At 36.6% G+C, this 17,130-nt stretch overlaps 1 protein-coding gene across 2 annotated transcripts in view; it reads left to right on the forward strand.

Moving 5' to 3' along the window:
- The window catches only part of DCDC1 (doublecortin domain containing 1), a 480,273-nt gene that overhangs the window by 384,163 nt on the left and 78,980 nt on the right, over window positions 1–17,130 (forward strand). For both annotated transcript variants that reach the window (XM_049648784.1, XM_049648790.1), the window contains one exon: window positions 5,236–5,359. In XM_049648784.1, the coding sequence (XP_049504741.1) occupies window positions 5,236–5,359 (124 nt within the window). The remainder of the gene's footprint in view (window positions 1–5,235; window positions 5,360–17,130) is intronic.

Below are 17,130 nucleotides of genomic sequence, written 5' to 3' on the forward strand. Positions count from 1 at the left end.
AAACCCAAAAGAACCCATTAGTGCTGTGTCTTTTGTTGTTGTTGATGTAGTAAGAGGTACAAAATGCAACAAATTAACATTTATCTTAGAGGAATATCCCTACATATATCAGACTAATGGACATCTAAAAACTCCATTGATGTAGCAAACCCTTATTGCCCACCCTCTGGCAAGGAAGAGGAGACTAACAATTTGGTTACTAATATAGGAGAAAACCAAGAGAATGTGATTTCATGGAAGTTAAGAGAAATCAAGTCAAGTGAAGAACGTGTTTTCAGGGAAAAATGACCATTTGTTAGACATTGCTGTTCAGGTGTATCTTCAGAAATGACTTTTGCCTTTTGTAATGTGAAAATCCTAATGGGCAGTTTTATTGGGGTTTCAGAGATGAAAATCTAACTGGAATTGGTCTAAGAGAAAAGAAGAGAAGAGGAAATGAGTCTTTTAAGGAATTTTCTATAAAGGAACACAATGAAATCAGGCAATAACTGAAGGTGGTTGTGGGGTGTAGAGAAGGTTCTTTTCTTTCTTTCTTTCTTTCTCTTTTTTCTTTGTTCTTTCTTTTTTCTTTCTCTCTCTCCCTCCCTTCTTTCTCTCTCTTTCCTTCCTTCCTTCCTTCCTTCCTTCCTTCCTTCCTTCCTTTGTTTCTTTTTATTTTTTTTTCTATGTCAGACCTGGCAGATATTATGCATATGGAATGACCCAGAGGGCAGGAAAATTAATAGTGCAGGGCAGAAACAAAGCCCTAGATGACAGAGGATAAGGATCTAGGCCACAGGCCAAAGTTTTGGCCTTAGACTAGAGCCAAACAGCTCCACTCTAGCTAGTCTAGAGGGAGGGAGTCTGGAAGATTTGCTGATGGGAAGATGAAGAAGGTCTCTTTTGAACACTTGTGTTTTGTCAGTGAAATAAGATCTCCAACAGCCCTGAGCAATGGATGACAGAGTGTGGGAGGTTTTTTTTTTTTTTAACTTTTTTTTTTTTTTTAATTTTTTCAACGTCTTTTATTTATTTTTGGGACAGAGAGAGACAGAGCATGAACGGGGGAGGGGCAGAGAGAGAGGGAGACACAGAATCGGAAACAGGCTCCAGGCTCCGAGCCATCAGCCCAGAGCCTGACGCGGGGCTCGAACTCACGGACCGCGAGAACGTGACCTGGCTGAAGTCGGACGCTTAACCGACTGCGCCACCCAGGCGCCCCAGGGGAGGTTTAATGAGAAGGAAATGGTGTGCTTCTCAGAGGCCTGGAGTCATTGGGCTAGAGGAAGGCAGTGGGATGCCCCAGAAGTCCTAAGGACCCACTTGAGGTTTGTGGTTGTACATTTAAAAATAGTGCTTGTCAACACTATTGGATCTGATGCTCCCTTTGTATAACAAATATTTTGTAATCCTAAAATATTATTTTACTATCCCAAAATACAATTTGTAGTTAAGATAACCTAAGCACCAATATAATTTCCAAATAAATGCCTGTCTAGTAACAATAACTATAGTAAAAGAAAAATAATTTAAAAATAAAAGTAATATATATTTCAATATAATTTCTCAGTACAGTGACACTAGATAACATGATTAAGTTTGCAGATTCTTGTTCCTATGCAAATACCAGCTAAATGTATGAACTATAAACGCCAAATGATACAGTTGTGTTATACTGGTGACTCAAAAGCCATGAATGTTAGTGTCATTAGTGATAGGATTTTTCCAAACGAGTAAATGACACATGAAGCATCAAAGTTACCCTCTTTGAGATACTTTTTTAAAGGTTTATTTATTTATTTTGAGAGAGACAGAGGCAGCACAAGTGAGGGAGAGGCAGAGAGAGAGAGAGAGAGACAGAGAGAGACAGAGACAGAGAATCCCAAACAAGCGCCACAGTGTCAGCCTGGAGCCCCATGCAGGGCTCAAATTCATGAAACCCTGAGATCATGACCTGAGCTAAAACAAAGAGTTGGACGCTTAACCGACTGAGACACTCAGGCACCCCTCCCTTTTTGAGATATTAGAGGGAGTTGCATTTCTAGAAAATTTAATGTGTATTATAATCGAGCAAAAATACTTTATTATAAAATGTAGTTTGGTTTTAGGCACTTATAAATAGATATTGATCTAACATGAACATTCGGAGGGAAATTTGCAAGTGTAGAATGCAGGACAAACTTTCTTTGTGTAGGACTTTCCCACACTTTGAAGGACATTTGGTATTCTTGGTCCCCTGCCAGGTGAAATGACAGCAATGTCTTCCAATCATTGTGAGAACCAAAAAGTTCTTAAATTCTCAAAACTCTCTGTAATATATCCATACCACCTCCCGTTCTCATTGTTCTCTGTTGATCTATTGCGATTCCATGAATGGAATCTTTAATGTGTTTTCTCTAGCCACTGTCGACTATTAAGGTATAGGCTTTCAGTATGTAGAGAATTGGACCAGGGTTGGTTTCTATTTTTTAAAGCTTGAGTACAAAAAAAGGAAGAGTAGGGCAATGAGTCAGGACAAGAGCATGACTGTAATACTGGATCATGAATTCTAGCTCAGTATAGAGGGAAGAGTGGACTTGGTAGGGAGGTATGGAATGTGACAAGGTGATAGAAAAAATGGTTTGGAACATTTGGTAGAGTGAAGAATTGTTAGAGTGGGCTACTTAAATATGTGAACTAGAGAAAATGGAGATGGTCGTGAGAAGGTGGGCTTCTTGCACTTAAAATTTTAGCAGTGGTACTGTTATTTGTAATGACCAGTTTAAGGCTGTATCCATGGGAAGGGTAGCTGATGTGAGATGGAGTTAAGATTATTGGAGGCACTGAGAGGCCAGGGGGGATTGTCTACTTAGATATTTAAAAGATGTTGAATGATTACCAGAACAGAGGGGGAAAGAACAAAAGCAATCCAGGATGGTAAAATCTTTAATAAATGAGCAGGAAGGGTAAAGAGGAACTGATATGAATGCAACAAGGAAGGTTAATAGGTGCTCTGGTCTATTGGAATGTGCTTCAAAGCAAAGACCTTTGGAGGAGGATGCAGGAACAATAGTCTGGAAGTGGTGACGAGGAGCAAGAAAGAGAGCTTCCACACACACCTCCAGATAATTTAGTTTTCCTTTAGCATAAGAATCAAAATTTGTTTTTTATTTTTATTTTTAAAGTTTATTTATTTATTTTGAGAGAGAGAGAGAGAGAGAGAGCACAAGCAGGGAAGGGGAGAGAGAGAGAGGGAGAGAGAGAACGGTTCTCAGGAATTGTGATATCATGACCTGAGTCAAAGCCAAGAGTCAGATGCTTATCTGACTGAGCCACCCTGGCTCCCCTAGAGAGATTTTCAAGAGAAGCAGATCTTTAGGAGATTGCCAGGTATTCAGAAAAATAAAAATCGATGTGAACTAATTATGTGTTCCTGTCATTTTCACCAGCAACACCAGGAGTTTACTACCTTCCGATGTTACTCATTTTCCTATAGTTCAAATATGTTGTCTAAAAGAATGAGCTTTCCATTTCCCCTTAGACTTCATTTCAAGTGGTTGGGTATTTATTGTATGTAACTAACATTCTGGGGGCATCAAACTAAAACATATGATTTCACTGAGAAATATAACACAGGGGCTATATGCCCTGGCTTCTAAGAGCCTTCAACTTGGTTCCACCTGGTTCCATGTTGGTAAGGAAAAGGTCTTTCCTGCCACCCCACCCCTCACCATCAGGCCCCAAGAATTTCCATCAATCTTATGGTAAATCTGGGCCCTTGAACATAAGATTGAGTACTGCAGTTGGTTCTGATGGGGACGGGCTATTTCAGAAAACTTTTAAGCTCAGATGACCATCACATGTGCTCAAAAAGTGTAGGTGATGGTCTGCTTCTTGTATTCTCATTCATTAATTAGTGATTTGTTATTTTAATAAATGTCCATCATTTTATTTCTAGACTCGGTATGACTTAGCTATAGTGATTATTCTCTTGCTATAGTGTTAAATTTTATTGGCTAATATTGATTTAGGAATTTTACCTCTTTAAGAAAAATTGCTGTATTACTTCTTAATTACCAGTGGTGGACTTTATTATGAAGCTTATCTCTCTTTCGTGGAATAAATGAACTAGTTTTCTCTATCTTTATGATTTAAAATATTTTATGTAGCATGAAAATGATCTGTTCCATGACCTGTGGAGTTATGTAAGCAAGAGCATACTCTGTATTTTCTGTTTCAAGTCTATGAGTTTTTTTTTTAATTTTATTTATTTCATCAGAATTTTTGCGTTTATTAAACTACACATGCATAATATATTCTTTAAGCCCTTTCTATGCTAAATATTTAGTTCAGTTTTCCTGTTTGGATTGTATTATATTAATCTAGTTTTATTTGCAAGAGATTTGCTATTTTATTTTTATTTCAAAAACTTTTTTTTGAATCATTCTACTGATGTTCTGTTTTTTAATTTATTTATTTCTATTTAAATATTATTTCCTTTCATGTATTTTCCGTGGGACAATTTTATATATATATTAAAATAATTGACTTGAATATTTATTAGTTCTTCTCAATTTTGCTTTTAATAAAAAAAGCACCTAACATCATAAGTTAACCTTGATCTCATGACCCACTATGAAATCATGACCTGAGTGGAAATCAAGACTCAGACACTGAACCAACTCAGCCACCTAGGTGCCTCTAAAATTTTTACATTGTTAGTACATGGCAAATATTACAAATGTTCCAAGAATTGTTGAGAAAGAGGTATTTTCTGTTGGTAGGCTACAATGTATATAAACAAATGGTCATACTTACATTTATTGGTTTTATCAGTCAGATATTTCATGTCCTTATGTGTTACTCTAGAAAAACTTACCTGGTGGTTTATAATCTGTTGGTCTTGTAATGATGTCTCTCACAATAATTGTGTTTTCTGTCAGTTTCTCTTTGAATGTCTCTACAAAGCTTTGCTTGATTTTTTCTGTCAGTATTATTTTGTTATTTATGTCATTGCTATTATAAAATGGTTATTTACTTTGACTTTTCAAATTCCACTGTCAGTTATAACACTGCCAATGTTTCCTTATTTAAAAAAAATTATTCTTTCATTTAAAAATGGTGTTTTTGTATGTCTCTTGTACACAGCAAATGATCAGATTTGGGTTGTTAATTCAAACTGAACTTTGCCTAGTACGTAGTAAGAAGTACTCAATAAATATTTTAAAATCATATTTAATCTTACTAAATTCCTTTTTGTCTCCTATTTTGTTTTAGGTGGGCCATAAAACACGAAGGGACTAATAAACCGGGCCAGTGGAAACATTCCAGAGTTGAAAATCCTCTCTGGAACAAGCTTACCTACATGTGGCCAGTTCTTCCCAGTGGCGAACTTAATAAGGTTGTATTTAGTATAAGACGTGGTTGTTAAGATTTACTTCTAGTCCCAACATGTGGTCAATTTTTCTGAAAATTTCCATGAAACTTGAATTACAGTTGTTAGGTGCAAGAGATCAATTAATTCTGTTGTTCTACCAATTCATTAGAAAGATGTGTCTGAGTCTTTCTTTATTGAAATGAATTTAGTTCATCTTGTAGTCTGTCAAGTTTTTCTTTATGTATTGTGAAATTTGGTTCTTAGAAACACACATATTTGGAAATATTATTTCTCTCTCATGAGTTGAAACTTTTATCATTCAGTAAAGATTCTCCCTAGCTCTAGTAAACATCTCAATTATGCAATATTAATAGAAATTTCCCAGCTAATTATTATTTTTTTATTTTTACTTGCTTAATATATCTTCTTTCATTTCTTTTACTTTCTATATTTGTATATTCTGTTTTAGGAAGTTCCTTGGTATACAGTTAATATGAAAACAATTATCTGACAATCTTTAAACTAAAGGATTTGGTCTTTTCTATTTATTGTCACAACAGATATTTTTGGATTATTATTTGCTTTCTATATGTCCTGGTTTTCTTATGTTTCATTTTTTCTCCATTTTTATGTTCTTTTAGATTGACTTTTTTTTCTCATTACATTTCCCCCTAGTAGAGTTTGGAAATTATACACTCCATTTCCATTCTTTTGTGTTATTACTCTGAATGTTTAAGCTTGCATATGTAAGTGATCAAAATCTAAAGTAAACAAATATATTTACTCTTCTCCCAAATAATTGAGAACATTAGAATACCTTAACTTCAGTCACACAATTTGTAACATGTGCTATTATTGCCATGAAATTTATCTTAAAAAAATTTTTTTTAGGGGAGCCTAGGTGGCTCAGTCGGTTGAGCGTCTGACTTTGGCTCAGGTCATGATCTCACAGTCTGTGAGTTCGAGCCCTGCATCGGGCTCTGTGCTGACAGCTCAGAGCCTGGAGCCTGCTTTGGATTCTGTGTCTCCTTCTCTCTCTTCCCTTCCCCTACTCATGCTCTGTCTCTCTCTCTGTCAAAAATAAACAAACATTAAAAAAATTTTTTTTAATTTTTTTTAACATTTATTCATTTTTGAGAGACAGAGCATGAGGGGAGGGGCAGAGAGAGAGGGAGACACAGAATCCAAAGTAGTCTCCAGGCTCTGAGCTGTCAGCACAGTTCTGAGAGCTCAGAGTGCTGACAGCTCAGAGCCTGATGCAAGGCTCAAACCCATGAGCCCTGAGATCATGGCCTGAGCTGAAGTTGGACGCTTAACTGACTGAGCCACCCAGGCTTCCGTGAAATTTATCTTTTTAAAAATTTCCCCAAAATTTTAAATTCTTATATGTAGCAAATATTTATTTAGATTTAGCCCCATTCCTTCCCCCTCTTTATTGTTATAATTCCTTCTTCTATCTCAGTCCTTCCACCTGTGATTACTTTTCTTCTATCTAGCATATCCTTCTTTAAGTTATTGGTAACAAACTCTTTTCGTTTTTACTTATCTGAAAATGTCTTTCTTTTGCCCTTCTTTATATAAGGTATTTTCACTTAGTGAATGGAAGATGTCATCACTGACTTCTACCTTCCATTGTTGTTATTGAGCAACCATCTATCATTCTAAATGTTAATCCCTTGAAGGTAATCTTTTCTCTGGCTACTTTTAGTATCTTTCCTTTTCTTTGATATTTTTCAGCTTCACCACAAAATGTCTAAGGGAGATTGCTTTTTATTTTTCCTGCTTGGTGTTCTTGAATCTGTGGATTGGTACCGTGCATCATTCCTGGAAATTTATCACCCATTGTCAAATAGTCTCTGTCCTATATCCCTTCATTCCATTCTTTACAGAAAACCCTGATTAGGTGTGAGCTAGAGCTTCTGATTTTGACCTCCATGCCTCTTAATCTCTCTTTTGTATTTCTCATGTCTTTGTCTCTTTATGGTACATTTTTGCATTGTGTTTTTAGGCATTTTTCTTTCAGATAATTAATTTTCTCTTCATCTTTATCTCATGTATTTTAAACTACAAGTGAGGGTCAACCTGTGTGGTATGAATTCTCAGTGAAGATTATTTTTCTCTTCTACACAGAGAAAATGTTTGAAATAATCTATTTTACTTGCAGCCACCTGGAGGGTATCATTTCTGGTTTGCCTTTTCAATATTTAACTTACTGTGACTCTTCTTTTATGAGGGGAGAGAGTTTTCTGTTAGACTTCCCACTTTGGGTAGGCCTTGAAATTTGTCTCTTGTGTCCTTCCCCTGCAAAACAATGGAAGGAGAAACTCAAATTCATTGGGGTGTGTCAAATTTCCTAAAAATAAAATCCAGTTTCAGCATTTTGTTTACCTCTCTGGGTCCCTAGTATATTTTGCTTTATCCTCATGTCATTGATACACTCTAAAGATTTTTAGAACTATTTTCTCCTGATTTTTTTAGTTGTTTTGTCATGCTTTCTGATTTCAATCAAGTTTTCTCTTTCCCTTAAGTCACAGTTTCCTGTGCCTCCTCACTGATTAAATGAGTCTCAGCACTTTAGGAAAAAGACAGATGGAGTCTGAAGCCAAGAAGTCATTTACTTAGGCCCCAAAGATATTCTTATATTTAGACGTTCTTATATTTAGTAGTGAAGCAGCAGTCTAGATATGAGTTTTGTTAAGTGGGAAATAAGTTCTTCCAAATACCAGAGGCTGTGGGTTGGGCAGCCTGAGTCGGTGACTAGGTAAACTATGTGTCTAAGACTCGTGTTTGCAGCACTAGTGAGAGCCAACATGGAGCCAAGGGCAGAGAGGTGGCACAGAGAGACCAATGGGCCCAGAATAAGCCAAGGAAAAAAACTGCGAATTGTACCAACTCACCAATTCTAGATTTTTCTCCAGAGGTTCAGGAAAAACAGAGGCTAAAACCCAGAGAGGAGACAGGATAACATACCCCTCAACTGATGGTGTTCAGATGCCAGCAGGTTGTCCAGTGGCCAAAGAGCACAAGAGGCCAATACACAGATGCCTCTGAGGATCAAGGCTGCGTACTCACCTGTAGACCATGGACCCCTATCCCAATGGTATACAGTTTATAGAATTTTCATCTACCTGAAACAACACTGAGGAAGGGGAAGGGAAGGGTATATCTCTGAAAGGAAACAACAGTTCTGGTAAAAATTTGAAACTTCAGTTTGGTTGAATACGTATAGAAAGGACACAGCTAAAAACAAAAACCAAAAAAGCTGTTTTAAACTGGCAGAAATTGGAACACCTCTAATTGGAATATCAAGCTTCCTACCACCCAGTGGGGTGGGAGGTGAACAGAGATGCCTCACAAGGAAGTGTTCTTTTGTAGGAAAAGAGAGAAAATTATAATAATTTCAAATTTCACAGCTATTGTGCCTACATCTTTAACTTCAGTATATAAGTAAAATAATTCAGTTAATTAATTAATTGATTTAAATGATGCATGGTAATTATATTAGGAAACCTAAGTTAACCCCGTTCCTTTAAAATTTACCATTACAAAATGCATTTTTGTGAATGGTCTGAGATTTGACAGCTACATGGTCTTAGGAATAAAAATGGACAACTGCAAAGTTCTCTAGCCATTCAAACAGAATAATAGCATTTGGGTGGAGAGATAAGACTGTACCCCAACAAAACTCTGGTCCTCACTGATAAACCAAAAGGAAAGGACTAAGGCATTAAATTAGCTAAAATAAGACAAATTGACCGTGTATTTCAAAATGACTCAGCCTAAGAGTACTCTTAGTTCTTGCAATGTTTGAGAAAGAGAAGAAAACACTTACCAGGCAGGGAACTTAAAAAGTTCTTACTCAAATTAAATATAATCTGTTTTATATGGAGGAGTTCGAACTCACAAACTCATGAACTGTGAGATCATGATCTCAGCTGAAGTCAGACACTTAACCGACTGAGCCACCCATGCACCTCAGGATATCAGTATTCTTAAGATATGTTAAAACCTTATAAAATTATAAAGTTAATGAATTCTTTTTGTTTATTCTGTGACTAAATTCGCTGGAATAATTTATCGGAACTCAAGCTATTTTCTTATCCCTTGGGAAAAAAGTTGTAAATTGAAAAGTTGTATTTTTAAACACTTAAAGGTAAGGAGCAATGGATTTTCATATTCAAGGATGAAATTGCTGGAAAAGTGAGATTAAAGAGACTTAAGATTTTGGAATGGGCCACTGGATAGTGATTTTTAGATTCCCAAATTATTAAATTAAAATGTAACTATTAGGAGAGCCCATTTTAAACAAAATAGTGAAAAGTAAACATTTTATTAATTTTTTAAGACATTAAAAAGGGGAAGTGTAAGAAGGCCCAAGCCAGGGAATTGAAGAATCCATTAGTTTATTATTTTTTTTATTAAATTTTTTTTAAGATTTATTCATTTTTGAGAGAGAGAGAGGGGGAGAGAGAGAGAGAAGAGAGAGAGAGAGAGAGAGAGAGAGAGAGCGGGGGAGGGGCAGAGAGAGAGGGAGACACAGAATCCGAAGCAGGCTTCAGGCTCTGAGCCGTCAGCACAGAGCCCGATGCGGGGCTTGAACTCACGAACCGCGAGATCATGACCTGAGCCACAGTTGGACACTTAACTGACTAAGCCACCCAGGCACCCCCCATTAGTTTATTATTAATGACACATAGATGAAGGAGGACCAGTATGATTAAGAAATTTAGGTAACTAGTTAAGAGTTGGACTTTCCAAAGAAGCACAGCCTCTCTCTTTTCATGAGAGAGAGGTGAAAGAGAAAAAGCAGAATTATCAGCATAAGTGAGCACCAAGACCCATCTCTTGACAATGCAGCAACAGCATGGAATATTGTGAACACAGAGAAGACCAATAAAGAAATGAATGGGAACATAAGAATTCCAATGGAGAAAATGTTGGGGAGGAAATAGCTCTCCATGCTTATTAGTTAATTACACATGTTTTGTTGTCCTTCAAGATAATATTACATTTCTTTGGGTTGTGTTCCATGGTGTCTCATATTATAGAGAAGACCCTTGGGCTTACTTCATTTAACTGGAAAGCAAAGGAAGCTGTCTGAAGTCAGCAATTGGTTGGTACTGTGGGGCTACAGTTGCTGTCTGTAGCAATTTAGGAGCTTAGGAACTTTTTTAAACTTTTAGTTTAATTCCAGTTAGTTAACATACAGTGTAATATTAGTGTCAGGTGTACAACATAGTGATTCAGCAATTTCACACATCACCCTGCGTTCATCATGACAAGTGCACTCCTTAATCCCCATCACCTATTACCACCCCCCCCCCCCCCCCCGCTGACCATCTGTTTGTTTTCTATCATTAAGAGTCTGTCCCTTTTTTTTTTTTAACTTTTTTTTTTAACGTTTATTTATTTTTGAGACAGAGAGAGACAGAGCACGAACGGGGGAGGGGCAGAGAGAGAGGGAGACACAGAATCGGAAACAGGCTCCAGGCTCTGAGCCATCAACCCAGAGCCCAACGCGGGGCTTGAACTCACGGACCGCGAGATCGCGACCTGAGCTGAAGTCGGATACTTAACCGACTGAGCCACCCAGGCGCCCCAAGAGTCTGTCTCTTGATTTCTCTCTCTCTCTCATTTGTTTTGTTTCTTAAATTCCACATGAATGAAATCATATGGTATTTGTCTTTCTCTGACTGACTTATTTAGCTTAGCATTATACTCTCTAGCTCCACCCATGTGGTTGCAAATGGCAAGATTTCATTATTTTTTATGGGTGAATAATATTCCATTATATATACATATATATGTGTGTGTATACATATATGTATATATATGTATACACACACACACACACACACATACACACACACACCACATCTTTTTCTTCCCAACATCTTTTTTATCCACTCATCAATCGATGGATACTTGGCCTGCTTCCATATCTTGGCTATTTTAAATAATGCTGCTATAAACATAAGGGTGCATGTATCCCTTGGAACTGTTGGGTTTTTGTTTTGTTTTGTTTTGGTTTTTTTTTTATTCTTTGGGTAAATACCCAGTACTGTGATTGCAGGATTGTAGGGTAGTTCTATTTTCAACTTTCTGAGGAATCTCCATCCTGTTTCCCAGGGTGACTGCACCAGTTTGTATTCCTACCAACAGTGCAAGAGGATTCTTTCTCTCTCCACATCCTTGCCAACACCCGTTGTTTCTTGTGTTGTTGATTTTAGCTGTTTTGACAGGCATAAGGTGATGTCTCATTGCAGTTTTGATTTGCATTTCCCTAATGATAAGTGATGATGATCATCTTTTCACGTGTCTGTTGGCCATCTGTACGTCTTCTTTGGAGAAATGTCTGTTTATGTCTTCTGCCGACTTTTGAATTGGATTATTTGGTTTTTAGGGTGTTAAGTTTTAGAAGTTCTTTATATATTTTGGATACTAACCCTTTATTGATATGTCATTTACAAATATCTTCTCCCATTCCATAGGTTGCCTTTCAGTTTTGTTGATTTTTTTTTTCACTGTGCAGAAGCTTTTTATTTGATGTAGTCCCAATAATTTATTTTTGCTTTTGTTTCTCTTGCCTCAGGAGACATTTTGAGAAAAAAATTGCTATAGCCAATGTCAGAGAAGTTACTGCCTGTGTTCTCTTCTAGGGTTTCTATGGTTTCAGGTCTCACATTTATGTCTTTAATCCATTTTGGCTTCATTTTTATGTATGGTATAAGAAAGTGGTCCAGTTTCATTCTTTTGCATGTTGCCGTGCAGGTTTTTCAACACCATGTGTTAAAGAGACAGTTGTTGTCCCTTTGGATACTTTTTCCTGCTTTGTTAAGGATTAATTGACCATATAATTGAGGGTTTATTTCTGGGTTTTCTATTCTATTCCATTGATCTATGTGTCTATCTTTGTGCCAGTACCATACTCTTTTGATCACTACAGCTTTGTAACATAACTTGAAGCTTGGAATCGTATACCTCCAGCTTTGCTTTTCTTTTTAAAGATTGCTTTGGCTATTTGGGATATTTTGTGGTTCCATACAAATTTTAGGAATATTTTTTTCTAGTTCTGTGAAAAATGCTATTGGTATTTTGGTAGGGATTGCATTACATGTGCAGATTGCTTTAGGTAGTATAGACATTTTAGCAATATTTGTTCTTCCAATCCATGAGCATGAGATGTCTTTCCATTTCTCTGTGTCATATTCAATTTCTTTCATTACTTTTTTATAGATTTCAGAGTACAGGTCTTTCACCATTTGGTTAGATTTATTCCTAGGTATCTTATTATTTTGGTGCAATTGTAAATAGAATCATTTTTTTTAAAAAATTTCTCTCTCTGCTGCTTCATTATTGGTGTATAGAAATACAACTGATTTCTGTACATTGATTTTGTACCCTCTGACTTTACTGAATTTGTTTATCAGTTCTAGCGGTTTTTTTTGGTGGAATATTTCAGGTTTTCTATCTATAGTATCATGTCACCTGCAAATAGTGGAAATTTTACTTCTTCCTTACTGATTTGGATGACTTTTATTTCTTTTTGTTGTCTAATTGCTGTGGCTAGGACTTCCAGTCAATGTGACAGTAATGAGAAGATTATTCTCCGTCATCTCTCCCATTTCATGATCATTTATGTCTAAAACTCGTGTAAATGTTGATTTGCTCTGAATTGCCTAAGATCTTTGTTGTAAAATAATTACAGGTAAGTTCTGAACTTCTTTCTTTTTTTTCACTTTTAGAGAGAGAGTGAGAGAGTGCTCACATGTGTACCTGCGCACACAAGCAGGGGAGGGGCAGAGGGAGGGAGAAAGAGAATTTTAAGCAGGCTCCACACCCAGAAGGGAGCCCATTGAGGGGCACAATCTCATGACCAGCCCTGAGATCATGACCTGAGCCAAAATCAAGAGTTGGACACTCAACCATCTGAGCTACCAGGTGCCCCAGTCCTGAATTTACTTCTTAAAGAAATTATGTAACTTCACTCTCACCATCCCTCACATTAAGTGAAAATTTATATAATAGGAATGCCTCAAATGAAACTACACAATGAGTTTGTCATAACATATTTCTTTTCAGTAACTGTAGTAAGGGAGAACAGCCCCATGTTCCTCCATTGATGATAGGTACATATCTTTATATACACCTTACAGTCTGTCCTTTGCTTTTAAATTCCATGGAGATAAAATGCCCTCAGTGAAGGTCAGGAATACAGAAAAACTTTATTAATTCAAAGTTTGTTTGTTTAGAGGGGTGATGAGTTAGCCTCATTGTATGCCATCCTTATAAACATATTTACTAAACAAAATATTATATTACAATATAATGGAAAAAAGACTAAACTGAAAAGCACTCTACTCATGAGACTTTGAACATTTATTTACACTGTGTTTATCCTAATTAAATGCAATTCATTTTATTTATTCACTCATTTCACAAATTAGAGCATTATAATAAGATACTGTTTCAGAATATTTAATTTTCACAACCTTCAGATTTTGTTTATAACATTTAAAGCACATTTTTGAACTATGTGTTTGTTCAATATATTTGCAAGATTCTAAATATTTTTCAAGAGAATATAAATTAGTAAATTTTCCTTATTATACTAGCTTTTAAAAAGTGGTCTCTTTTCCATGAACTAAAGGCCATGCATTTTGGTCTGTATTATTCTCACATGCCAGCATGTCTCCCCAGCACACCTGGATCTTAGACACTGCTAGGATTCTAAGGCCACATCTGTTGTGATTGTTTGAGCTTTCTGCCTGCCTATCATGACTTCTCCATCCTTTGGGTATTGGTACCCATATCCCCTTTAGGAAACTTCTTCCATTAATAGTTCATGCGGATTATGGTCTCATTGCTTGGGTTCCTCAGAAAGCAGAATCTGAGGCAAATGGCTTCTATGCTACTATCTCGTTAGGATGTGCGATCCCAGGGACAAGCAGGGAAGGAAGGAGAGCCAATAAGTGATGTGCTTTCAAGCTGTCTTTCAATAAGCCATTTAAACAGTGATTTTAGGAGAGTCTCTCCTGCAGGAGAAAAAGGAAAGAATTGATCCATTAACTTCCATCTCATTTGGGTCAAAGGTTTGCCCCAAGTTCACACAGCGAGAATGATGGCTCAAAAATTCAAATTCAGGAAGTCTGACTCCAGAGCCCAAGCTCTTAGCCACTTCACGAGATGCTCTTCTGAATGTTAGTGATAAGAACTAAGAAGAAAATAGAAGCAAGAATAGGGGATAGAGAATGTTGGTGGGGCGGGGGGGGGGGGGGAAGGTGAGGCAGGACAGGGTTTGGAAATTTCTGATTGCCTTGAGAAGCTTTTATTGAGGTGATACTTGAGTAAAGACCTGAAGAACAAACAGCTCCCTAGGGCAAGAACATGCCAAGAAATGCAAAGAGCCTGCAATGGTGTCTTTCAGGAACAATGAGGTAAATATGGCAGCAGTATTTGTGAGCGGGAGAGCAGTGGGAGATAAGGTCAGATGGGGTAGAGATCATGCAGAGCCTCGTAAGCCATTTGAAAATCTTTGACTCTTACTGAGATGGGAGGGTGTGGAACAGAGGAGTTAGAGGAGTGATGTGCTCTGACTTAAGTATAACAGGATCATTATAATAATGGAACAAAAGGGGGATAAGATGGAAGCAAGAATAAGCAGAAGAGTTTTGCAATTTGTAGGTAAGAGAAACTAGTGGACCAGCACTGTGGGAGTGGAGGTGTTTAAGAGTAGAACAGTCCTAGATATATTTGAAAGTAGAAGCAGGTTTTGCTGACGGATTAAGTTAAAAATAAATAAATAAATAATTAGAAAAGGCCCAATATTGGGAAATTTAGATAGACATTTTAATTAACTCGTGGGATAAAGAAGAAATCATGATGAAAAATTAAAAAAGAAATACTGTATTTAAGAACCAAAACAAAATGTGTGAGATGTAGCCGAAGTGTACTTGAAGGAAATGTACAACCTTAAATACTTAAACTGAAAAAGAAGAGAGGCTAAAAATTAATGAGATAAGCTTCCAATTTGAAAAGTCAGGAATATAATAGCAAAACAAACTCAAAGAATTAGAAGGAAAGGCATAGAAAGTTATAAGAGCAGAAATTGATACGATACCTACAAAACAAATCAACAAAGTCAAAAATTTGTTGCTTTGATATACCTGGCCAAACTGATTAAGAAAAAATAGTAAAGGTACATAATATTAGAAATAAAGGAAAGATGTAAATACAGATACTGAGAGATTAAGGAGATAATAAGAGGATAGTATAAGTAACTTTATGCTAATAAATATTATAACTTAGATAAACAGAATGGTCAACGTCCTGCACAGAAGTAACTTAGAGTGGAGTCAAGAAGAAGCAAAAAGGCTGAATAATCCAACAATTGTGGAAGAAATAGAATCAATAGTTAAAATCTCCCCACCAAGAGAACACCAATACCAAATAGATTTGTTGGCAGATAAAAAAGAAGCGACACTGTCTAACTCATTTCATGAGGTTGGGACAAACTTAATACCAAAACTCGACAAAGTTAGTATAAGAAATCTACACATTAATTTCATTTATGAACATACATGCAAAAATCCTAACGTAAATACTAGCAAATTGAATTTAGCAATCTGTAAAAAAGATAAGACACTGTGACCAATTTAGATTGATCCACGAATGCAATATTAGTTTAAAATTTCAAAAAATTAGGGATGGCTCAGTGGCTCAGTCAGTTAAGCCGCTGACTTCAGTTCAGGTCATGATCTCCCAGTTTGTGAGTTCAAGCCCTGCGTCGGGCTCTGTGCTGACAGCATGTGAGCGTGGGGCCTGCTTCGGATTCTGTGTCTCTCTCTTCCCTTCCCCCACTCATGCTCTCTTTCTCTCTCAAAAATTAAATATTAAAGAAAATTTTTTTTAATTAATTAATGTAATTAACACAGAGCCGATGAAAGGATAAATAATCATACAAACACATCTCAACAAATGCAGATGAAAAGATTTTTATATGACTCAATGGACATTCACAAAAAAAATCTTACCAAAATGGGACTGATAGGAAGTTATGCAGAGCATTAATATCCCACACAGACTTTTAGAAAACTAAGCAAGCTGGTTCATAAATACATATGAAATATTAAAGGGCCAACAGAAGCCAGTTTCCAAAGAATAATAACAAGGTGAGGGTAGTTCCCCTGTCAAATATCAAAACTTATCAAATACAAAGCTGTTGTAATCAAGGCAGTAGAGTCCTGTATAAGGATAGGGAAATCAACAATTGAAGAGAATAGAACACATAGAAACAGATGCACACTTAAATGGAATTGAGGTATTTTACAGGATGGTCATTGCAGATTAATGGGGGATTAATTGCTGCCAGGACAATTATTTATGCAGATAGGGAAAAAAACGAAAGAATTTAGACCTTGCCTAACAACATCATCTCTGATCATCTGTCCCCCTATTTACTCTTCTTCCACAAAAGTTTATTTTTGTGACTAGCCATACCATCCACCCAGTTGCTCAAACTACAAACCTGGGAGCAATCCTTGCCTCTTTTTACCACCCAAATAGCATGTTCTGTTAATCCTTAAGTCTCTTACCTACACTATGCCCTTTTTACCCATCCTTTACTGCACTAACTCCAACTGAAACTTCAGATCTGCTACACTGCATTTTTAAGGTAGGTTCTCCTCCTGTGTGGTCCCATCACACCCAGTTCTCTGTTGCGGTTGTACACACACTATTGTAATTGCCAGTTTATTTCTAGGTAAGTTTTTAAGGCCATGCTGGAAATTCCTTGA

This window comes from Panthera uncia, chromosome D1 (assembly GCF_023721935.1).
Source record: "Panthera uncia isolate 11264 chromosome D1, Puncia_PCG_1.0, whole genome shotgun sequence".
NCBI lineage: Eukaryota > Metazoa > Chordata > Mammalia > Carnivora > Felidae > Panthera > Panthera uncia.